We start from the raw sequence: 23,617 nt of genomic DNA, 5'->3' as shown, positions 1-23,617 counted from the left end.
CCGGCAGCAGATGCAAGGGGCACAGCTGTCACCAGGGGTGGTCGGGCCTGCTGATTTTAAAGGGTGTCTTGCACACTGACTGGCTGGGTGTTCTGGTCAAGGTCTCGTAGCACCCCCGAAACAGCTTTCTCATTACAGAGGAGATGAGTTACCCCTGCTCCTCGGGAATTCTGAGATGGAGCAGTGAAGGGGCTGAGTCTTGCTTGACCCATCTCAGGCCCTCTGATCGCACACTTTGACCCCCCTGAGCCTCTCCCGTGGCTTCCCATAGCTCAGGAAGAAGCTGGGACTCTTGAACGGGCTCCACAGGGCCATGTGACATGCGCCTGGCAGCCCCTCCCCACACTCCGTTCCAGACGCTTCTCTGCCTCTGTGGGCTCCATCCTGCCTCAGGTAATTGCACACGTGCCTCCCTCTGCCCGAATGCCCTTCCTCATCTTCACCTGGCCAGCCCTGGCTCACCTGGCTAGACCTAAGGTAAAATGCCTCTTCCTCAAGGAAGCCTCCCCTGATTTCCTGGTCTCCACACTCCTCCCCCCCCCCCCCCCCCCCGCTATTCCATCCTTAGCCTCCTTTCCTTCTTCCTAGGATGCAGAACTACAACCTATGGTTTATGAAACGCCATCTCACATGGTCCTTCCTGCTAGACCCTGAGCTCCTTGAAGGAAGGGCCCCAATGGTCTCGTTCCTTCATCATCTCAGTTCTCTCCTCTGTTAGTGCAACTCACCACCAGGTGAATATCTATCGAGTGAATGAATAAGGAAGTCTGCTGGCCACTTCCCCTTCTTTTGAGAAAGAGCACTCAGACTGTTTTCAGCCCCGCAAATCCCCTGCCTCCCTGCGCCCCGCGGTGCACCCTCCCCAGGTGACCTGGGTCCCTGATGCGGCTCGGCTTCCAGTCCTGTTCACTTACCTTTGTTTCTGGCTATTAAAATGAGTTTATTCCGTATGGTTTCATCAGGAGTGTCGAAGGAGCAGAAGGTGCCTCGTCCTCTCACTCTGCTGATGAACTGGGGGTACCGGGCCTGCAGTGGGGGGAAAGGCTGCATCAAAGCCCGTCACCCAGGCAGCAGCCGGGCTGCGAGCAGCTCCTCACGTGCCCCCCAGGGTCTGGCCTTTGGGCCTCTGCACGTCCGGCACAACGGCTGTGGGGTTACGGGCTCTGGCTCTGTACACATCCAGTCCTGAGTCCAGAACCTGCTCTGTGTCTTTCTCCTGATGCACCCTGGGGCCAGTCGCGGAAGTGGCCTGTGCCTCAGTTTCCTCTTCCGTAAACCCAAGGATGCAAATGCTCTTGCCCCCCACACGCTACGGTGGGAATTTAGTGACACAGATTTCTATGTCAGGCGCAGGGCTTAGCACTTGGCAGGTGCTCAGAGGATGTTAGCCATCTCTGTCAGCGCTTCTAGAAAACCTGTGAATCTGAGGAGAGGACGCTCATCCTCACTCTAGGCTCTGTGACTGGGTACTGGGTTGAACAGTGCTCCCCTCCCCAAATTCACGTCCACCTGGAACCTGTGCATATGATCTTACTTTGAAGTAGAGTCTTTGCCGATGCAATTAGTTAGGTTAAGGGGAGGTCACACTGGATTAGGGTGGCCCTAACTCCAAGGATTGGCATCCTTACATGAGGGAGATCTGGACAGAGACGCGGGCACATGGGAACACTGGGGGCAGAGGCCAGAATGCATACCCACAAGCCAGAGGACACCCAGGATTGCTGGCTGCCACCAGAAGCCGGGAGAGGTGTGGGGTGGAATCTCCCTCCACGCTTCCAGAAAGAATCCCTACGTATGCTGCTGTCTCGATTTCAGACTTCTTGTCTCCAGAATGGTAAGAGAACCAATTCTTGTTTTAAACCACCCAGCTTGTGGCCGTTTGTTCCAGCAGCCTGAGGAAGCTACTGCAGTCAGTCGGCGTAGAAGATCTTTGTTCTTCCCCACTCTGTTGTTCATGTGAAGGAAGGATAATCGACAGGGCTTGCGTGACCCCAAATAATCTCAGGCCAGGGGCGCCTGGTGGCTCTGTCAGTTAAGCATCCGACTCTTGATCTGAGCTCAGCTCATGATCTTAGGGTCGTGGGATCGATTCTCCCTCTGCCCCTCTCCCTGCTCTTTCTCTCTCAAATAAATAAATCTTAAAAAACATAATCTCAGGGCACTGGGGGCAGAGCCAAGGGGCAAGTGTCATCTCACTGGTGGGAAGTGGAGATAAAGCCACATTCTGGTGGTAATAACTGGGCCCATATGTGTGCCAGGCACTTACATGCATGGTCTTGAATCCTCACTCCACCAGCAGAGGAGACCATACGATCTCCACAGATGGGGAAACTGAGGCTTGGAAGTGACTGCAGTACTTCCTCTGTTCTTTCGTGCACGTGCTGACTGGCTGGAGGGTCTCACTTTACCCCTTCAGCGTCTGGGCCACCCGGGGACCCCCCAGAACATGGATTTTGAAGTCCACCAGAATCAGGTTCCAGTTGGTGGATCGGGTGCCATATGGAAGCTGTGTCACTTTGAACAAGCTAATGACCCCTCCATGCCTCAGTTCCCTCATCTGTGAAACTGGCTACACTCACGTATCCCTGCTGGACTTCACCCCACGGGCGACTAAGAGCCCCTGTTCCAGGCCAGGCATGCAGCAGGCGCTCAATAAACAGAGGCTGTTACAACTACTGACTGACCCCCCTTCCCCACCACCCCTGCCATCGCCCTTGGTGGTTCTGCTCAGGCCACGGGCGGCTGGACCCTCCAGCTCCGGGCAGAAGGGCTCTTTGTGACCATCAGCTGGGGAGGGTCAGCCGACCTCCAGCCTCAGCCTGCTGCGTGTGCTCCCGCCGGCCCGCCCCGTCTGGGCGAGTCCTGTGTTGGGTGAGGGGAGGGTGTTGGGCAGGGAGCACCACATAACAAAGACACGCGGTAAGAACAGAGCTGTGCTGTCCCACGCGGCAGCCACGCGTGGCCTGAGATGTGGCAAGTGCTACTGGAGCCGTGCTGTCCGTGTAAGGTCCGGGCTGGGTTTCCAAGTCTTAGTGAAGAATACGAAATCCAGCAGTGACTATTTTCTGTATTGACGGCAGGCTGAAATCATCGTATGGATGTAATGAGTTATGTAAAATACATTATTACTAACTTTGCGTCCTTCCTTTTTACTGTCGGTCTGCTATTAGAACGTTTAAAGTTGCTTCTGGGGCTTGTCCCGTTGGACAGCGCTGCTGGGAGTGGTACGTGTAAGAGGACAAGAGCGACGAGGGCCAAGGTGACAAGTCGGGGGAATGTAAGTGGGGCGTTTGCGAGGCTTCTCAGAGGACAGATGCCTGAACTTAAGAGAGCCAGGGGCTGGGAGTGGGGGAGGGATGGGCCCTACAGAAACAGCACGGGAGAGCAGGTACAATACCATGCTGGCAGGTGGATGGTGGGGACGGTGGGGAGCCACGGGTGGGGGTCTGGGAGGGGTACCTGGAGGTCCAGCAGCCCCGTCAGCAGGGCCTTCCCGGCATGCGCTGCGTTGTTCAGCAGGTCCTCCCGCTTGATGATGTTGATGACCTCGGCCAGCAGCAGGTTCTTGGACGGGTCCCCCAGCCAGGTGTTAAAGATCCGGTACGGCTGGAACGAGGCACAGGGTGTCGCCAAGGGTTCACGCACAGGCCCACCCTGGAGGGGCCCGCTTCCCTCAGACACATTTGTCCCTCCTTAGGAGGAGAGAAACTAGCCCAGCGAGCATCTACCAAGGCCAGGGAGGGTAACGCACATCATCTCACTGAATTCTTCCTGAAACAACAACCCTCTAGCTAGGTGCTACTGTTAGGGAGACCAAGTCGGCCCATGCCCTGGACAATGCCTCGGTCCTGGTGCAACCACGATAGTTGGCCCTTAACTACTATAATCCTCATTTTATAGAAGAGGAGCCAAGGTTCTGAGAGGTTAGGTGATTTGACCCAGAAAATATAGGTGGCAGAGTTGAGTGGAGCACACCCAGCAGGCAGAGGCTGGAGGTCAGCTGACCCTCCCCAGCTAATGGTCACAAAGAGCCCTTCTGCCCAGAGCTGGAGGGTCCAGCCGCCCGTGGCCTGAGCAGACTCAAACTGTGAGTCTGACTCACAATGACCACCGATTTATTCCTCCATGAATTATTCAGGTGTCAGTGCAGCCAACTAAAACACTTCCCAGCGTCCCTCGCAGACAGGAGTGGACATGTGGACCGGATCTTAGTCAAAGTATTAGAAATAGAAATGTGGGATTTCTGGGAAGGCTGCTTTATAAAGGCAAGAAGGGAGCCACTTCGTCCTTCCCTCCTTTTTCCTTCCTACTGTCTGGAATTGATATGTGATGGCTGGAGCTCCAGCAGTGATTTTGGATCCTGAGGCAATCTTGAGGGTGGAAAGCACATACAGGAATGGTGGAAGAAAAGATCCCGGGCCCCTGATAACTGTGTGTGTGTATGTGTGTGTATGAGAACCGCTCTGTAAATCTCAAAGTACAGTGTAGTGGTTTAGAGCACGGGCTCCTCGTTTGAATCCTGGCTTTGTCACTTAACAGGCTGTGTGACCTTGGACAACTTACTTAAAACCCCTCTGTGCCTGATTCTTCATTGGTAAAATGGGAGAGAAAAATAACACCTACTTGGTTAGATTGTTGTAAGGATTAAAAGGACATGAGAAGTACTTAGAACTGGGCTAGGCACAGAGCCGATGCTCAGTTCACAGCAGCAGCTCTTAACAACATTATCGTATGGGCACACAGAAATCAGGAGCCTGACAGTGGGCTGCGAGGAAGTTGCCCTGAACAGATCTGGGTGATCATAACCACTGGCTCATTACATTGGTAAGAAGTGGGTGTCAGGGGCCCTATGTGACCTGGTGGGGGTCCACTCAGCTCTGGGTTTGGAGAAAGGAGTGGTGGTGAGCCAGGAGAGGGCGGCGGCGACTCACAGCATTGGGCCTGAACTCCTCTTTGTGGAAGAAGCCCCCGGTCATCATCTTCTTGCTGAAGGTCATCACGTCCGCGGGGTCGGCCAAGCCCCAGTGCTCGTGGGCCCAGAACTTGCCGGTGCAGCCCCCTCCTGTCTGGACCTCATCCACCAAGAAGGCACAGCCATGCTGGCCGAGAAGGGAGAGAAGGAGCAAATCAACACCCACCACTGTCAACCAGCATCCAGCCAGAGATGCACGGCCTTCTGGTCTGTGAATCAGGCCCTTGCTCCTGGGCCTTGCACAGCAGCTCCGTCGGAGCTGGACCTGAATCTGTCCTCAGACTGCTGAGATGGAACAGGACTGTAACATCGAGTACGCCCTGAACCCATGCACAGCGACGTTGCATTTGGCTTCAGGCCCCGAGCAAGTAAGCGGACTCCCTCTGCGGGCCGGCAGTCCCAGCGGAGAGGCCCAGACCTGCCCCCCAGGCTCCAGCTGTCCTGTCTGCCAGTTCGACTCACCACCCTGACTGCTAGTTACTGAGTATTTGTGTTTAGAGCAGCTCCTGTCTCACTGGTGGGATGTGCCAGTTGCACATGCACGAGATATTAAAGTAAACACGTGCTACTAGCCTAGAGTCTGCTCATTTTGCATCTGTTGAGTGTGGACCACACTGGGCTGAAAGATGAGGTGGGGTCTGTAGAGAGAAAAGGAGGCGGCTGAGGCCTTCCCAGGCGTCCCTGGATTGGGAAAGTCCCTGACTAACATGGCAGGGTGGAGGCTGGTTCTGCAGTGAGATTTGAGGGAGAAACTCCCGACCTTGCCCCTGCCTCCAACGCCTCTATCTGTGAGGCCACCAGGCAGCCTCTGACCATCTGGACACGTGCGAGGACCCCAGAGCTGACCCTTTGCTCCGGAAAACCAGCTGGAGAGGGTCCATGGCCCCGACCAGCCCCAGCCCCATGCACTGACCTTCCTGGAGATGTCTCTCAGCTTCCGGAAGAAGTCGTCAGACGCGTGGTTGTCTCCACCCTCAGACTGGATGGGCTCCACGATGATCCCGGCCACCGTCTTCTTCTTTTTCCGATATTTCACAATCAGATCCTCCACCTGCATTCCCGGGGGCAAGTAACAGTGGTTGGCGGAAGCCCTAGTAGGGCAGCGTCCACGGCTGGGCAGGTGGTCCACCCCCACCCCGAAGTGACGCCAGAACACGTGTTCATGTGCACTTCTGGTGAAGACTGTGGCATCCTTTCGGAGCCGCTTGTGTGGGTGGGAATGTGTCCTACTTGGGTCTGGTGCTAGCACCTGCAGGGGAGAAACTAAGGACTCGGGCCACAGAGGGACTGAATGAGACCACCCAGCATAGGGTCTGGCGTATGGGAAGCGGTTGCTGCCGTCACCTCAAGTACATACTATCACTACTGTATCGTTAGTGTGATAATATTACTGGTAGAAGAATCCTTTCTGTGCAGAATCTCAGATGTATATTTGTTTAAAAAAACGGTGATTTCTAGAAAAACTTCCATTACATATGTAGCTAAATATTTCTATTGGACGGGGCTGTACTGGACTCCATTCTCGTCTCTTTTCTTTGCCACTAAGTACCCAGCACCTGGCACCTTGTTCACACGCAGTCCATGTTAATTATTAACTGATCAAAAAGGATGACATGTCTAAGAGGCAAACCAGCCTCAAACCAGCCTCACTGGAGCTCAGATTCCAAGCCTGAAGAAGTTTCCAGTGTCTTTTCCCCAGCAAAGACTCCTTCCAGAGTCTAACATGGAAGCCCAGTATGTGGAACAGATCGAAGGAGGGCTGCTGGGTGTGGTGGAGGCGCAGCAACAGGGGGCTGCCCGTCCTCAGTCCCTCCCCTGCCCCCGCTGCAACCCCAGAGCAGCCCTAGGACTTGGGAGAAGGCTGAAAAGCGGTGGATGACAGGGTCCTAGGTGTCCACTTTTTCTATGGGCTGCCCCATATTCTCATAAAGTCCCTCTTGTTCTGGAGTCAGCGAAGCTTGCCCCCAAAGAAACTTAAGAGATACAGAAATCAGAACCAGAAATGGGGTGATGGATGCCAGGAGGCAAAATCAAGGTGTCCGTTACTTTTCCTGGTGCAGAACATGTGGAACACGAGGCCTCTCTGTCCCTACGTCCCTCCCAGGGACCACCACGCAGGTCCCAAACTCTGCTCCTCTCCCCCCGGGGTAAGGAGATGGAGCAGTGTTACCTCTTCCAGACAGCGGGCTTCTTCCTGCTGGTTCTCTTTCACAAACTCTTCCAGAGGGTATTTTAGCCGTGGGAACGGTGCAATGGGCCAGTCAAAGGAAGGGATGTCGATCTTGTGGATAGCTTTGGAGTGCGTGGTCGCTAAGCATCCTAGGCCAGCAAAACAGAAGGCGGTTGGGCTTGGGGAAGTAGGAGGAACAATCTTTGAAAAGGAGATCATGGGCAATTCAGGCCACGTCTCCCAACGCCCAGGGAGGCCTGCCGCCTGGAGTTCCTATGACACCCTGATGCTGAAGCAGAACCTGTGTGCGTGTGCGTCACGTGCACGCACTCTGCTTTCTGGTTCATTGCGGACTGAGCAGATTTCGAAGGCACAGAGCCAGGGTTTGAATGCTGGCTGTGCCACTGGCTGCCCTTGGCCATGTTCCTTCCTTGCCGAGCCTCGACTTCCACGTCTGCAAAGTGGGAATAACAACCCCCCCCCTCTGCAGAGGACGGTGTGGAGTCAGTGAGACACTACGTGTGAAAACGGCCAAGGTGGGACCTAAGGTGACCGTCACTGTGGTTGCCACTGTTACTCGTACTCTAACTGCTACCGGGGGATCACACCGGTCCCTCCTTACCCATGGTCCTCCCGTGGAACGCGCCCATGAAGGAGAGGATGCTGTACTCGGGGCAGCCGGGGGCCTAGGACCAAGAAACAGTGGTGGTCAGTCACAGTCGTAGGGCTGGGGGACTGTACTGCTGACCCCGCACACCTAGAGGAACACACACGTCTATCAGAAGAACCCGAGTCCCTTCTCAGGACCAAGGGACAGACCGAGTCCTAAGGTCTGCATCCAGCCCACAGACATTCTGTTTTGCCCTTAAAGTAAAAATGAGATTTAATGTAAGTAGCTAAACTTCTGGCTTCTCACAAGTTCTGCATCATCTGGGCCCATTTTCCTCCTGTGGCCACAGCAGGCGGCCAAGCCTAAAGGCTGGATGAGAGCTCGCTGCGCTAGGGCCCAGTACCTGCCTTAGGCCTTGACGTCACCTGCTGGTCTGCTATGGCTTTTGAGTTTGGAACTCCTCCTGCGGCCCGACTGCCCTGGCTTCCACTGCCCTGATGGGCCAGGTGTCTCCCGGGACACGAGGCTGGACTGGGCATCTCACCGGAAGTGCCCTGGGCCTTTGGAAGGGGTCTGTGGGGCTGGGGCAGGAGTGGCACCCTCTTCCTCTAGAGGTTGCCCCGGGCTCAGGAGGGAGCAGGAACTCCCATGTGGATAGCACAGCGGCCTCGTTTCCTGAGCCCCCACCGGGCCAGACCCGTTTCTAGCTGCTTCATGCAGACGACTGGGGACCCAGAGATGCTGGGAGGCTCATATCATGTTTCCTCAGGCTGGTGATCTCCTCCAGGTCCCTGAGAGCCCCAGGGAAAAGCACCAACCCCCCTCTCATCCCCTCCAAGCAAACTCTGGAATACCCTCCTGTCACTTTCCTTGTTTGCCCCCTGATGCAGCCATGACATGTGAGCAATGGGATCTACAAATGTTGATGGAACAGGATGTCCATGGGGATCAGGTGAGAAGGAGGGAGGGCACGATCCTGTTTTTAAAGATGGCCAGAAGGAAGAAGAGAATGCTTAAGTTTATGTAGGTTTGTATGAACACACAGAAAGGGGTGGATTAGGAAAAAAAAAAAAAAAATTAAGGAAGCATGAAAAGAAATTAAAAGCAATCTTACCACCCAGAGGCAACCCACTGTAAACATATTAGCAGGACTTCTTCCAGTAATCTCCTGTGTCTTTATTTACATGGTTGACAGCACAATGTCCATGCAATTAACATTCCACTGTTTTCACTAAATTACAGCACGCGTGTCTCCAGGCCAAGAGAAACCCTTTGTGACTGTTTTTGCAGAATCTTGTGGATGTATGCAGGGGGTCGTTGAGTTCAGTGGCTCTTGATTTTTTTTTTTTTAATAGCAGACACTTCTGTCTCAATCACTGAATGGGGGAGGACAGGCCTGCTCTGGTTGAAGCTGGTTGGGGAGCTTGAGATCTACCCACCTGGTTCTTCCTGTGCCCCCACCCCCACCCCTCACCTCCGACACTGGGCTCCTCGGTGTCTCCGTGGATGAAGCCCTACACTTCATTCCCCTGTCCCCGTTACTGGATATATAGCTGGTTCCCAATTTTTCCTGGTTATCAAGACTATAAGCACCAATGGGCTGAACACCCTTGTACATGCCTTTGTGCTCACATTTTGGATGATTCTGGAGAGTATATTAAAGGCTCCTCAGACAGTCAAATTCAGGCAGCTGTCCTGGGAAACTGATGAGTGCTGGTCAGGAAGGGCTCCACTCAGCCTTGATGCCAGGGGAATGGACCAGGGAGTAGGAATGCTTGGGAACCCCTCGGTAGGGACACGATGTCTGTATCCCTCCCAAATATCCATGTGGAAGCCCTCACTCCCAATGTGATGGTGTTTGGAGGAAGGGCCTCTGGGAGGTGAGCAGGGTTGGATGAGATCATAGGGTGGGGCCCTGGTGATGGGGTTGGTGCCCTTAGAGGAAGAGACCCCAGAGTGCCTGCTCTCTCCTGGACATGTGAGGACATGGTGGAAGGCACCATCCACAGGCCATGCAGAGAGCCTGGCCCAGGGAATGGAACTGACCTTGACCTTGGACTCCAGCCTCCCCAGCTGTGGGAAAATACATCTGTTGTGTAAGCCGCCCAGTCTGTGTGTGGAATTCTGTTACGGGTGCCGAGCTGCATGAGACTCCTCCTCCCTGATAGGGCCAGGGTCTGTGAGGGGCCGGGGCAGAGGGCCCGCTGCGCTTACCTGGTTGATCATGCACGTCTCTAGCTCCTCTTTGGAGAAACCCGTTTGACCCCTTTCCTTGTTCTGACAAAACAGAACAGACAAAATCTCAGAGACGCTCCAGGGAAGGAGGGGCTTCCACGTTGCACTCAGACCCATGTTCAGTTCGGGTCCCTAGTGAGTGCTTTCTCCCGGCTATTCACATACACCAACCGGTCCGAGTATGTACTAATGCATGAGATCGTTCATTGTGCTTGCAACAACTTAAGGAGAGGAATACACAGGTGCATTATTGTTCTGTCAGCAACAACAAGAGCTGCTGAGATAGTGTATATGATGCCAAGGAAAACCAGTGTAATGAAATTGGGTTACTCGGGTCTTCCCACCCCCGCCGTGGGAGGCTTGGGAAGCCCTGTCCAGGTAGTGGCCCTCTCTGGATTTTAACCGTGGTGACTGATGTTCAGTACTCTGGCCAGGGGGGATGTGCAGCTGGACAGGGGGCGAGTGTGTGGCTGGGGGCTGGGGAGGCTGTGTGTGTGTGTGTGTGTGTGCTCATGTGCGCACAAGCACGTGCTCATGCCCCAAACCTCACCCGGTACCACATGAAGATTGTCTTAAAGGCATTTTCATTCGAGCAGGAGCCACAGGACATGGTGATGAGCTGGGACATCCCTTTGGGAGCCACCTGCAGGGAGAGAAACAGCTGTGGCCTCGGCTCCATCTTGACTTCCACATGGCCCTAGATGGTGCTGAGCCTCCACAGGGGCCCACCCTGGGCACTGGGGGCTGTGGGGCCCAGGAAGGTCCCGAGAGAGGGATCCAGGAAGGTCCTGAGAGCAGAAGGACTGGGAGGGATCCAGGAAGGTCCCAAGGGAGGAATCCAGGAAGGTCCAGGGAGCAGAAGGACTGGGAGGCATCCAGGAAGGTCCAGGGAGAAGAAGGACTGGGAGAACGGACAGGCTGGAGGGCAGGGAGGGATCCAGGAAGGTCCAGGGAGCAAAAGGACTGGGAGAACGGACTTGGGCTCTTCCAGGGTGTGGTGGAGAAGCCCAGGAAGGCCCCAAGGCTGGAGGGCAGGGAAGAAAAAACCACAAAGAAAAGCCCAGACTGGGCGCCTGGGTGGCTCAGTTGGTTGGGCGACTGCCTTCGGCTCAGGTCATGATCCTGGAGTCCCTGGATCGAGTCCCGCATCGGGCTCCCTGCTCGGCAGGGAGTCTGCTTCTCCCTCTGACCCTCCCCCCTCTCATGTGCTCTCTCTCTCCTCTCATCCTCTCTCTCAAATAAATAAATAAAATCTTAAAAAAAAAAAAAAAAAGAAAAGCCCAGACTGTCCTGCCCGGGGCACCTGCCATCCCCTGAGATGCCCACATTTTACAGGTGGGAAGCTGAGGTTCAGAATGACTTTAATTGTAACCACTAAAACCAAAATGTCAGGGAGGGGTGAATAACACACAAAGCTCCGATCATGCAACAAATATTAGTTTCCCCTGGTTCCTTTTCATGTACACAAGGAATCCCTTCTTTTCTTCAAAAGGAAAATTAAAAATGCTCTTCATGAAAGAAACAGCACAAGAGCAAGACTGAAGTAGACATACCCCATCCTCAAACGTTTGGCTCTTAGTCCTTTCCTCCCCCCCGCTGGCACCCCCTCCAAGAGATGGAACTGCCTCCCAGTGGGGCTGGAGGGTAGAGGTGGGTCCCAGCAGGGGTGGGCTGTTCCTGAGAACTCACCGAGAGCAAGGACTCCCTGAGCTTCTCCACGAAGTTCTCCGGAGGAAGGATTCCGAGGGCAGGTCTGTTGATGAACATGCTCTGCAAAAAGGCAGGAGACCCAGTGACTTCTCAGCCCTGACCCCACTCCCCGCCGACCAAAGACCAGCCGAGAGCATTTCACAGCAAGTGTGTTCAGATAGGCTGACTTCCCCGCACTTTCAGAGAAATCCACTAGGATTGTTCTAGGTGTAAAAAAGTACCGTCGTATTTCCTGGTTGTGATATTGCACTGCAGTTCTAGAAGATGGTACCGTTGGGGGAAGCCAGGAGAAGGTACACTGTGTACTATTTTTTACTAACTTCCTGCAATTTTATAATTATATTTTTATAATGAAACTATAATTATGATTTTTAAAACCCACCCATCATAGTGGCTAAAAAACAGAGTGGACACTAGCAAGTACTGGGCGAGGGTGCAGAGCCACTAGGACCCTCGTTCACGGCTGGTGAGAACGAAGACTGGTACAGTCACTTTGGGAAGCGGCGTGGCCATTTCTCACAATGTTGAACACACATACACCCTGTCAATGGGCAATTCTTCTTCTAGATATTTACCTAAGGGAAATGAAAGCACACGTCCACACAAGGACGTGAGTATATGTGTATGTGTTCGGTGGCTTTTATTTTTATTTGCCAAAACCTGGCAACAACTCACACGTCCCTCCACCGGGGGAAGGGTAAGTGAAGTGATACCTGCATGCCACGGAAAACCACTCAGCAATAGAAGGAACCATCTACCGACACACGCGCTAACATGAAGGGACACGGAAGAATCTCAAAGTCACCATGCTGAGCGAAAGAACCCAGAATCAGAGAGGTACACACTGCATGGTCCCCTTCATAGGACATTCTGGAAAAGGCAAAACTAGAGGGACACACAGCAGTGCACGGTTACCGGGGTCTGGGGTGGGACGGACTACACATGGGCTGGGGGAATGTCTGGGTGCTGAATTGTGCTGTGTCTGGATTTTTAAATTCTCTTAAAACAACCTCTGGCCTAAGGAACAGTCCCACACTCAGGGAGCCGCCTTCTTGAAGAAAACCAGCCCCTCCCTGCCTGATGGCTTGAAAACACAGGCGTGCTCCTAGCTGCTGAAGTGACAGCATTGGAGGCACACGCCCGGCCGAGGGTCCCAAATCTCCCCAAAGGCTGGTCTGCAGAGATCTGCTTTAGAGTGAGGATAAAGGAGAACATCTAATTCTGGAAAGACGCCGACCATGGGAGGAATCTCGTCCACGCAGGGTGAGGCTGTGTGCTCAGATGGAATAAGACTAGAGCCCTCTTCCCCTGGAGGTCCAGAGTGCCCCAGGCCCGGGTCGGGAAGGGCCCAGGGAGGGTCTACACAATGGGTAAACAACGAGGTTGCCAGGAGGTGGATTTGGGTTTTAAAAAGCGATTGGGCCAAGTGTAATGTGGCATCCCGGACTAGATCCTGGAAGCAAAAAACAGACATTGGGGAAAGCGGGGGAATCTGAACGAGGTCTGCACTCCATAACGTGCCCGTGTTTAATTCCTTAGTTTTGACGTGGCGCTGTGGGGAGGGAGGTGTTGGCAGTGGGCGAACTTGGTGAAAGGCAGGTGGGAACTGTCTCCACCTCGTCGGTACATCTGAAGCTAGTCTGCATTTGCATCACCTAGTTAAAAGCAGGGGGAATGACCGGGCCTGGGGACTGCTCTGGTTCCTCTCTCATCAGTGCCATAATCTCAGCGCAAATCCAAATTGTGCCATCACTGCAGAGGGAGGCCTCCTGGTGGCTTTGGAATTCGGCTTGGACTGCTAGATTCATACTCTGTTATTTTTTCTGCTTTGTAACCACCTGGGTGAGTCTAGGGTAAGTAGCTGGGGACATTAACCCTCCTTACTGTAGTGCTGGGAAAACTGAGGACCAGAGAGGTCAAGCAACCTGCCGCAAGTCACACAGACCGGGAGGGGCAGAAGCACGACTCCAATCAGGCTTGCCGACTTCAGATTCCATCCTTTGCCAGACACTGCAGGCAGCCTCCACCCAAAAATGTTAATGCAGGATACGAGTTTGCATGGTGCAACCCAGAGACGTTGGCTGGCTTGTAGGGGCATTTCCTTTTAGCTCTGAGCTGTTGGTGGGGCTCCTAAGAAATCAAGCACATTGTGAGATCAGGGTTGGGGGAGCGCCATCGCTGGTTGGGGGGAGCAGCTCACGGAGGGGACGGCCATGCTGGCTGGCAGGTTGACTGCCTATCTGGGACCAGGGAGGATGTGGGGGTGGTGTTCTTGTTCAACAAAGCATGACATTAAGAACAGAAGATTATCTGGGACATTGGGTAGCAGAATCAAATGAGGACAGGTTTCTAGAACCCTTGCTGTCAGACTCAGCAGTCGTAAAGTGCAGTGTGAAAAGAATGGGCTTGGGTTTCAGTGGCTGTGCAACCTGGGGCACAGGCTAAACCTCTCTGGTCTTCAGAGTCCTTATCCACCCAAATGGGGACTCCTCCCTTGGTGCCTGTAAGGGGCTGGTGAGAGGGCCGAGCATGTGATGGGGCAGCAGCTCAGTCGAGCCGAGCAGTCACGCATGGGGACAGGCCTGGGGGTCACAGTGGAGGCACGTGTCTGAGCTGAGCAACTCAGCACTCCCAGGTGTCGCGGATGGGAGATGACTCTGCACTGACCAAGCTACAAATGGTGGGCGGTGTCATGAGCGGCCCTGGTGACATAAGAAACTGGAACTGGAACCCAGAAAGTGGATCCAGGGGCCACGGCTTCGTTTTCTGCAGCCACATGAAGTAATGACGTTGGAGTTTAAGGGTGATGTGGTTGGGGTACAAAAGGGTTGACTGGCCCCTCCGTAGGACTTCAACAACCTGGCAGGAACCGGCCCTTGATGGAAGACCTGGCATGTCAGCCAGTGGTCCCCCAGCTGGTGGCCCAGGTGCCCCTGCCCTACTGAGCTGATGGCAGCTACCGCTTCTCTAAGACTGCTGGGGGCTCCTTTCACTTGGCCGACCCCAGACTTCTGCAGGATAATAGCGTCAGCACAGACTGAGGTCCAGACTGACGCAGACCGGGACCTCACCAGCACCCAGAACAGTGCCCAGCATGCAGCAGGGATTCAATCAATAACTGATGATTGAACAAAAGTCAGGAAATAAGGCTAAAGAAGCAGGAGCCAGACCACCAAAGGCTTTGCATCTGAAGTGGGGGCACTGGGGGGCATCCCAGAGGCAGGGGGTACGGGAAAGAGTTCCACGCAAGGCACAGCTCGGAGGAGGTGAGCATGGGCCTGCTGGGGTGGGGGCTGGTGGAGAGGAGCTGCTGGGGACGTGAAGGCCAGGGCTGGTCCCGACAGGGTGAGGGGTGAGAGGCAAGAAGTGGGCAGGAGGAAGGGAGGATGAAGCCGACTCTCCCGGGTTCCTGGCAGAGCCAGGTGGGGGCAGGGCATCCCCTGAAATCACGTGTTTTTGGGGATGATTCTGCCTCCGGAGGCAGCTGACACCGCAAATGTGTGTGACATGTTTGTTGACACATTTTTTTCAGCACCAACTGCTGAGGCATCTGGGATCTGCACAACGTTTCGAAACAAAGCCAGGCTTTGAATGTAAACATCCCCGTGGAGCCTCCCAAACGGGCTCACCAGGCACCTTCAGGGGGCCACCCATTTCCACTCCAGCAGCCCCTGAACTTGGCAACAAGCAGGGGCGGACGTGTCCCGAAGCCCCTCCCTGCGGGGCACAGCCATCTCTGAGGGGGCACATGTGGTTCCTTCCTGTTACCTTCAACTCTGCGGGTAAAAAGGGATGGGACTTCAAGCCGGGGAGTCGGTTCCCAATGCACCTCCCCCCCGCCCCCCCGCCTTGGCCTGGCTTAGATCTCTCTTGAGGAGTCACACTCGCTGTGTCACTTAGTAGAATGAAAGCCCCGCAGCGACACTGGGTGTGGGTGAGGACGTGGAGCAACTGGAACTCCCACGCTGCTATTGGAAGGGGTGCTGGCAGGAGCTGCGGCTGCCTGCGTGTGTGCATGGCCACACCAGTGGCGGCCAGCAGCAAGGCACGCACGGGGTCCCCAAAGCACACGTGCTCCAACATTCCCCAGCGGTCTTCGAGGGGGATGACCCAACGGTCCAGTGGCAGTAGGATGGGTCCCTTCATTGCAGTGAACACACACGGGGGAAGGCTAGAAAGCCCTGGGCGCTGATGGCCGACGGCTACACACGAGGATGAATCCCTCAGACGGACTTCGAGGGAAACAAGCCAGGCACAATAAAGACGCACCGCACGACTCTGTGCACGTGGCTGGACAGAATGGAAGAAACGCACCTGTGCTTTAGACCTAAGGGGACGGCATCCGGGCGGGGGCGTGCTGTGGGGACCAGGTGCAACTCACGCATTCTCATCAGGGGTGAGAAACCTCTTCCCCCAGGGATGGGGAAAGCACGGTCTACATGGTACACGTATAGCAATGGCAGAGGAGTATTACAGGCGCTACCTCGGCCTCCAAGCAGATGCCACACCCTCTTGCCATCCCATACCGGGAAGGCGTGACATGCTAAAAGGGACTTTGCAGAAGAGATTAAGGTTCTGGATCCGCTCAGATAGGGAGATTATTCTGGATTTTCCAGGTAGGCTGAGTGCAACCACGTGAGCCCTCTATGAAGAGCAGAAACAGTGGCGCCTGGGTGGCTCAGTCGTTAAGCATCTGCCTTCGGCTCAGGTCATGATCCTAGGGTCCTGGGATCGAGCCCCGCATCGGGCTCCTGCTCAGCAGGGAGCCTGCTTCTCCCTCTCCCACTTCCCTGCTTGTGTTCCCTCTCTCGCTGTGTCTCTCTCTGTCAAATAAATAAATAAAATCTTAAAAAAAAAAAAAAAGAAAGAGCAGAAACAGAAGGCAGGCAGAGAGAGGACTGGCCTGGCCACGGCTGGCTTGAGGACAGAGGGACCATAGGGAAACCACGAGAATAAGGTACAACGACCTGAATGAGTGCACAAGCAGATTCTGCCCCACAGCCTCCAGCTAAGAGCTGTGAGACCCTACGCAGAGGGCTCAGCTGAGCCCACCAGACTCCTGGCCCACGAAATCTGTGCCACAATACATGGGTGTTGTTGTAAGCTTCAAAACTGGTGGTAATTGGCCATGGCGTCAATAGGAAATGTGGTGGCATTAACAATGCACCATGACGGGAACAATTAGGAAAATAAACGTCTAAAAAGGCTCCTTAAGGAAGTAATAATGAAAGCAGAGCTGAGAAACACCGGGTTATATGGGACGGTTCACTGAGCAGTGCGCTTGGGGGGGATGCGCGTCTCTGTGTGTGTTACGTTCAGTGTGACCGATCAACGGCTTCCTGACCCTCTCCCTCTGGGTGCTCATCTGGGGGGCATCTCTACCCGCCCAGGGCCCATGCGGCAATGTCCGCAGGCAGGTTCGGTTCTCACAACTTAAGATGGGGATGCTCCTGGCATTGAGTCTGGGAGGCCGGCAGTGCCTCTGAACGTCCTACGGTGCCCAGGACGGCTCCCCGGCAGAGAACCACCTCTCCAACCATCACCGGTGCTGAGACTGACATCCGTCTGCATGGTCCCTAAGTCTGCACACTGTCAGGTCCCTGGCTCGGCTCTGGCCACCTGTCCTCTTTTGCTCCTCATCCTCGCAGCTGCTCTCCCTCCCACTCCCTTCTCCCTGCAGGGGTCCTGGAGGCACTTGCTTCTCCTTCAGTCACTTCCCCGGAAGACTTCCCTGACCCTTGGCCCACTCAATCCCCGACAAGCCCAGGCCCCATGGGTTTTATTCCCAGGATCTCCTCCAGCTGTGTGACCTTGGACAAATACTTAACCTCTCTGTGCCTCCGTGTCCTCATCGTAGGATGGGGATGACAATGGGCCCTGCCTCACAGACTTGTCAACACTGTAGCTGTGAAGTGCTGAACGCAAAGACTATACTTTCAGGGATCATTTCTATAGTTCGTGAAGTGCTGAACGCAGTGTTTGGCATACATTTCACTCTCGATAAATGTTGACCACTATTGGGGCGCCTGGGTGGCTCAGTTCGTTGAGCGACTGCCTTCGGCTCAGGTCATGATCCTGGAGTCCCGGGATCGAGTCCTGCATCGGGCTCCCTGCTCGGCGGGGAGTCTACTTCTCCCTCTCACCCTCCCCCCTCTCATGTGCTCTCTCTCATTCTCTCTCTCTCAAATAAATAAATAAAATCTTTAAAAAAAAAATGTTGACCACTATTGCCACCATCATTGTTTCAGGCCGACACAGTACTGTTTGCCTCATTCTGTAGCACGTGATACGGACATAATCCGATGCTTTTGTGGGAGCGTGGCTCTGTGGTTTTGCTCACCAAGGCATTCCAAGTTCCTAGCGAATAGTATGTGCTCCATAAATATTTGTGGAATGAATGAATGAATGAATGAATGGGCTATTTCCAAAGGCTACCCAATGATCCTCTGGATCACCATGAACACCGCATAAGTGGGGACTCACCGCGTTTTGAGGCTGTTGGATCAGCTTCAGGAGAGCAGGGTGGCTGTAGCCTGGGAAGAGAGGGCACGGTTAGAGTCCTGGTTAGAGGCCCACATGGCGCCCAGGGTCCCTTCGCCCCTTCCCCACGGGTGCACCCCACCTTCCCTTCCAACCCTGCCGCTCCCTTCATAAGGGGCCTTGTTATCCCTTGCAGACAAGATCCATTCCTGGGGCCCTCTAAGACCTCTGGACTCAGGATCACTTGGAATGCTGTCAGAGATCTTCCCAAATTCTCTAGCTGATCCTGAGCCCTACTGGGCTAGACACACAGACGAGGCAGTGAATGCAAAGTTAAGGCCCACTTCAGGACCAGGGCTGCAAGTGGTCCCCCAAGCCATTGTGACAAACTGCAGACGTGGCCCTCACCTTCCTCCCCAGGGCCACTGCTCGGGTCAAATCGTAATAGACATCTGCTCAGTAACTGAGCGAGTGAATGGTGCAGCCTGCAACCCATGACCTGCACTCCCCCACTTTGTACATTTGCTGCTATCCAGAGTCCCACTGCATCGACTGTCCAGACTGAGTCTGAGGTTGCACGACAGGGCTTGGGACACCCTTTGACTCTGCAACTGGTCTTCTACGAATTCGCCCTACACACCCGTAAAATGAGCAATGTGCTCCAGTATCTCCAGGCTTGAAGGCAACCTGACACCCACCAGGGACCGTACTGAACAGAAAGCCCTCTGCGCACAGCGCATGCTCAGTCAGGGGAGTCCTTTATCGTAGAGGAGGCAGGACGCTGCACAGCACCGGAGCCAGGGGGTCCCGGGCTCAAGGCCTGAACTTCCGGTTTCTGTTCATCGGTCCCAATCTTGGCAATGACTCCCGAGGGAAGGCCAAGTCTGTGGGGGGCACGGTGGTCAGGAGACCGGATCAGAAGCCCCTCCGAGGGTATGTGCACCCCAATGTTTATAGCAGCAATGTCCACAATAGCCAAACTGTGGAAAGAGCCAAGATGTCCATCGACAGATGAATGGATAAAGAAGATGTGGTATATATATACAATGGAATATTATGCAGCCATCAAAAGGAATGAGATCTTGCCATTTGCAACGACGTGGATGGAACTGGAGGGTATTATGTTGAGTGAAATAAGTCAAAAAGAGAAAGACATGTATCATATGATCTCACTGATATGAGGAATTCTTAATCGCAGGAATCAAACTGAGGGTTGTTGGAGTGGGGGGTGGGGTGGGAGGGATGGGGTGACTGGGTGATAGACACTGGGGAGGGTATGTGCTCTGGTAAGCGCTGTGAATTGTGCAAGACTGTTGAATCTCAGATCTGTACCTCTGAAACAAATAATGCAATATATGTTAAGAAAAAAAAAAGAAGAAGAAGAAGGTAGCGGGAGGGGAAGAATGAAGGGGAGGAAATCGGAGGGGTAGACGAAGCATGAGAGACGATGGACTCTGAAAAACAAACAGGGTTCTAGAGGGGAGGGGGGTGGGAGGATGGGTTAGCCTGGTGGTGGGTATTGAGGAGGGCACATTCTGCATGGAGCACTGGGTGTTATGCACAAACAATGAATCATGGAACACTTCATCTAAAACTAATGATGTAATGTATGGGGATTAACATAAGAATAAAAAAAATAAATATAAAGACTAGATGTTGAAAAAAAAAAAAAGAAGCCCCTCCGAGGCAGTGGCCAAGTATCGCGCTCAGTAGATAGTAGTTGAATGAGTGAATGACATGGAGATCCAGGGACATGGGCAGGAGCCCAGAACTGTCACACCAGAGAGACCAGCCAGTGGATCTTGGAACAGGAAACAGATCTTGGAGGGAAACTCCTGGTCTCCAACTATCAGAATTTTTACCATGCATACCTTGTACCTATTTTCTTTAAGCCAATTCATTTTTTGTTTAAGTAAACTTACTTTGTTTTTTTTTCCTTTATTTTTAAAAATTTATTTAAGTAATCTCTACACCCAATGTAGGGCTTAAACCTACAACCCTGACATTGAGAGTCACATGCTCCACCTGCTGAGCCAGCCAGGCACCCTTAAATGAACTTACTCAGAAAGGGGACTTGCATCACTGAGGTGAGAGGTCTGCCCAAGGCTCTGGGCCTGAGGCCCATTCTGCTCCACCAGAGGAGGCTAGCAAGTTCAGAGGGGTGGTGAGGCCCTGGCGCTATCCTGGGGAGAGTTTCTCCTCTGCAGCATCTAAGAGTGAACAGACTTGAAGAGCCTTGTGGTTTCACTGCCTGCTTCGAGGAGGGTGGACTGGTGTGTGTGTTGGGGGTGATCTGGGGGTCCAAGGGTTCAGAGCTGTGAGCATCCTCCCTGCCCTCCCGCCCTGCTCGAGGGCATGTTGGGCCCAAGGCTGCAGGGTGCTCATTACTCAAGGAAGGAGCACTCTGTGGTTTTTTCCAATTGTATTTAGCCAGAGGTCTTTCAGCTCTGGTTCTTTATCAGGCTGCCTGGGTGTTGATGACTTCTCTGCCTCAGTAGATAGGCCAGTTCCTCTTACTGACTTCAGAGGAAGAGATGAGAGCAAAGCTCGTCCTTCTGATCAAGGAAATCCACGCCTGGGCTTCTAACGCTATGGGACCCTGCCCTGCAGGCCAGCTGTCTGTGAGGCTGTCTGTGAGGCTGTCTGTGAGGCTGCTATCACAGCAGTAAGTTAGGAGGCAGAGGGCCTTTGGTTCAACTCCTTGGGCTCCCTGCACACACTGGACAAACCCTGTGACCTCTTGAAACCTGGTCCCCATGGGTGAGATGAGATGATGTTAAAAGACCTACAGTTACAGGACTGTTGTGGGGGTCTAATGGGATAGTGTGTAAGGTGCTTAGCAATATGCCAGGCCTATGGCAAATTCTCAGTAGTTACCTGTTAGAAAAAAATCATCTCAAAGACTACAGATAGGGGAGGAAAGGCAGCCAGAGGAGAACTTTCAGAACTCCCTGTGCTTTCTCAACTTCTGCTGGCCTGATCTCTCACGCCCCCATACATTTGTTGGCTGGTTGGGGATGAGAACTGAGGGAGGCCTGCAGGGGCTGGGGTCAGAAGGATGGTAGAGTTAGCTGGGAAGAGAAGGGCCTGCAGCCCATGGCTGTTACATAGTAGAGCTAGGATTTGACCCTGAGAACTCCAGAACCGGCCCTTTCACTCCAACTGAGAATGCGGACGGGGTTGTGTAAATCAAAGAACCCAAAATGTCTTCAGAGGCCAAAGTGTGTCTGAATGACGGGCTTCTAAAAAAGAATCAGTCACCTTACTGTCTAATCGCATCTCAATGGGAAATAAATAGGGACTGGCATCATGCATGAAGGGACAGGCTTCACCAGATGAGACGCTTAGCCCCCATAGACCATTGAGCGCAGCAGCGACCTGCGTGTCTGTGTCAGCCCTATCCATCCCATCATCTGCTGTGCCCTCCTCCAGCAGCAAGCCAGGCTCTGTATGGGCCAGAGGTAAGCCTGGTGAGGCACATGCTGCTGGTGCCCCCACTGCTCACCTTGGCTGGGCAGGCCACCCCTCTCCCAGCTGCCTGTGTGGGGGCCAGTAACAGCTCCAGCTGCCTCTTTTTCTGGAAAACTGCCCTTGGTGAATGGAAGCCCCTTTGCCCAAGAGATGAGCCGTGTCCTTCCTGCAGGCACCTAACAGGCAATGACTGACTGCCACTGGGGTACAAAAAGGCCAGCCTCTTTGACGCTGCCTGGGACCAACTCTGGGGTGCAAGTCATGCTCCAGAGCCCCCTGTGGGATCAGGCCATGGCTAGTCTCTGGCTGAGACCTCATCCTTCTTAGCCCTTCCCTCTCTCCCCTGTCTCCTGAGAGCATGCCCTTAAAAAGCAACTTGCACAGAACCCCTGCCTCAGGCTCTTCTATGACACCTAACCTAAGACAGCTGACATTAAAGGCTAGGGTTCCACAGACCTGGGCTCATGTCCCGGCCATGCTTCCTCTGCAAGCCACGTCACCTCTCTGAGCTTTGCTTATCTATCTACAAAATGGGGGCATTAATACATACTCACCCTGTGGGGTTTCGAGGAAGAGTCAATGAGAGAAGAGAAGGCACATAAAGTCCCTATAATAGACCCTCTACCAATTACTTGCTCCTTTTCTCTGCCCTTGAAGGAAGTGTCTGGCAGCACACAGGGATGTGTGTACTGGAAGGAGCATCTAAAGTCTGGACTGCCACAACTAACAGAGAGGAGGTACATACGAGGGTGGGTATCCCAGCTCTTACCTATGGGAACAGAGGAAATCTGGGAGTATAGGTCCAACATCCGGTTGCCATCCACATCGACCAGGTAATTGCCTCGGCTCTCTTCATAATTGCAGAAAAAGTGCACAGCCTCTGCATTCTTGGAGAAAACACAGACTGATTCAGCGTTGCCACAATCCCCTAGATTCTTCGTCTTTTGGGATGAAGCTTGAACTGGTGAAGTAAACCATATCCTGCCGATTCTATGGTCACACAGAGGGTATCTGTGGGTGCTTACATGAATGGTTTGCTTTATAATAGTTTACTAAGCTGTAAATTTGTATTTTATGAATTTTTCTGTATTTTATATATCACAACAACAAAAGGTTCAGAAATAAATCTGAAGAAGATTCTGATGTTAAGATGATGGTAAGCCTTAGAGCAACCATGAAGAAAACTAAAAAATATATAGTAATTATGAAAGAAATTAAAGTAGCACACTAGAAGATATCCACTTAATGCAAAAAAAAGTAAAAGAGGAACAAAAATATATGAGACATATAGAGAACAAAGAGTAAAATGGAAGATATAAATATAACAATGAGAACATTAACTGTGTGTGCATTAAACAACCCAATCAAAAATCAGAAACTGTCAGATTGGATAAAAAGATGCAACTATATGCTGTCTACATGAGACATACTTTCAGTTCAAGAATACAAATAGGTTGAAAGTAAAAGGATGGAAAAAGATACATGATTCTTAGAGCAATCCTAGGAAAGCTGAAATGGTTTATATTAATCAGACAAAATCAGTGTTAAACAAAAGTGTTTCTAGAGGTGAAGTCCACTAAAAAGATATAACAATTATAAACATGTAAGCACCTGATAACAGAGCCCCAAAATACATGAAGCAAAAATGGGCAAAAGTGAAGAAAATATAGTTAGAAGAGCTGGCAGCTTTAATAGCTGGCTTTCAATAGTGGATAAAACAAACAGGCAGAAGATTAACAAGGAAATAAGACTTGAACAACACTCTAAACCAACAGGTCCCACAAACACTTATGGAACACTCCACCCAAAAGTCGTAGAGCACACATTCTCCTCAAGTGTACATGGAACATTTTCCAGGATAGACAATATAAAAGCCTCAGTAAATTTAAAAGGGTTGAAATCACACAAAATATGTTTCCCAACCACAACAGAATGAAACTGGAAATCAGTAACAGAAAGAAATTTGGGA

General features: G+C 52.9%; 1 protein-coding gene across 2 annotated transcripts in view; it reads right to left on the bottom strand.

Annotated features, from left to right (window-relative positions):
• The window catches only part of ABAT (4-aminobutyrate aminotransferase), an 81,692-nt gene that overhangs the window by 476 nt on the left and 57,599 nt on the right, over positions 1–23,617 (bottom strand). The window contains exons 5-15 of one of the 2 annotated variants that reach the window (XM_045874925.3): positions 22,418–22,535; positions 18,181–18,230; positions 11,677–11,757; positions 10,538–10,630; positions 9,967–10,029; positions 7,765–7,828; positions 7,143–7,291; positions 5,886–6,023; positions 4,932–5,099; positions 3,460–3,606; positions 915–1,026 (exon numbers count right to left, since the gene is read on the bottom strand). In XM_045874925.3, the coding sequence (XP_045730881.1) occupies positions 915–1,026; positions 3,460–3,606; positions 4,932–5,099; positions 5,886–6,023; positions 7,143–7,291; positions 7,765–7,828; positions 9,967–10,029; positions 10,538–10,630; positions 11,677–11,757; positions 18,181–18,230; positions 22,418–22,535 (1,183 nt within the window). The remainder of the gene's footprint in view (positions 1–914; positions 1,027–3,459; positions 3,607–4,931; positions 5,100–5,885; positions 6,024–7,142; positions 7,292–7,764; positions 7,829–9,966; positions 10,030–10,537; positions 10,631–11,676; positions 11,758–18,180; positions 18,231–22,417; positions 22,536–23,617) is intronic. The other variant, XM_064592513.1, reaches the window with a different exon arrangement.

The sequence above is a fragment of the Mirounga angustirostris genome, unplaced genomic scaffold (assembly GCF_029215605.1).
Source record: "Mirounga angustirostris isolate CCGP_5_RB_7025 unplaced genomic scaffold, mMirAng1.0.hap1 SCAF_5, whole genome shotgun sequence".
NCBI classification, from domain to species: Eukaryota; Metazoa; Chordata; class Mammalia; order Carnivora; family Phocidae; genus Mirounga; species Mirounga angustirostris.
This window is presented reverse-complemented; position numbering and strand designations above follow the sequence as displayed.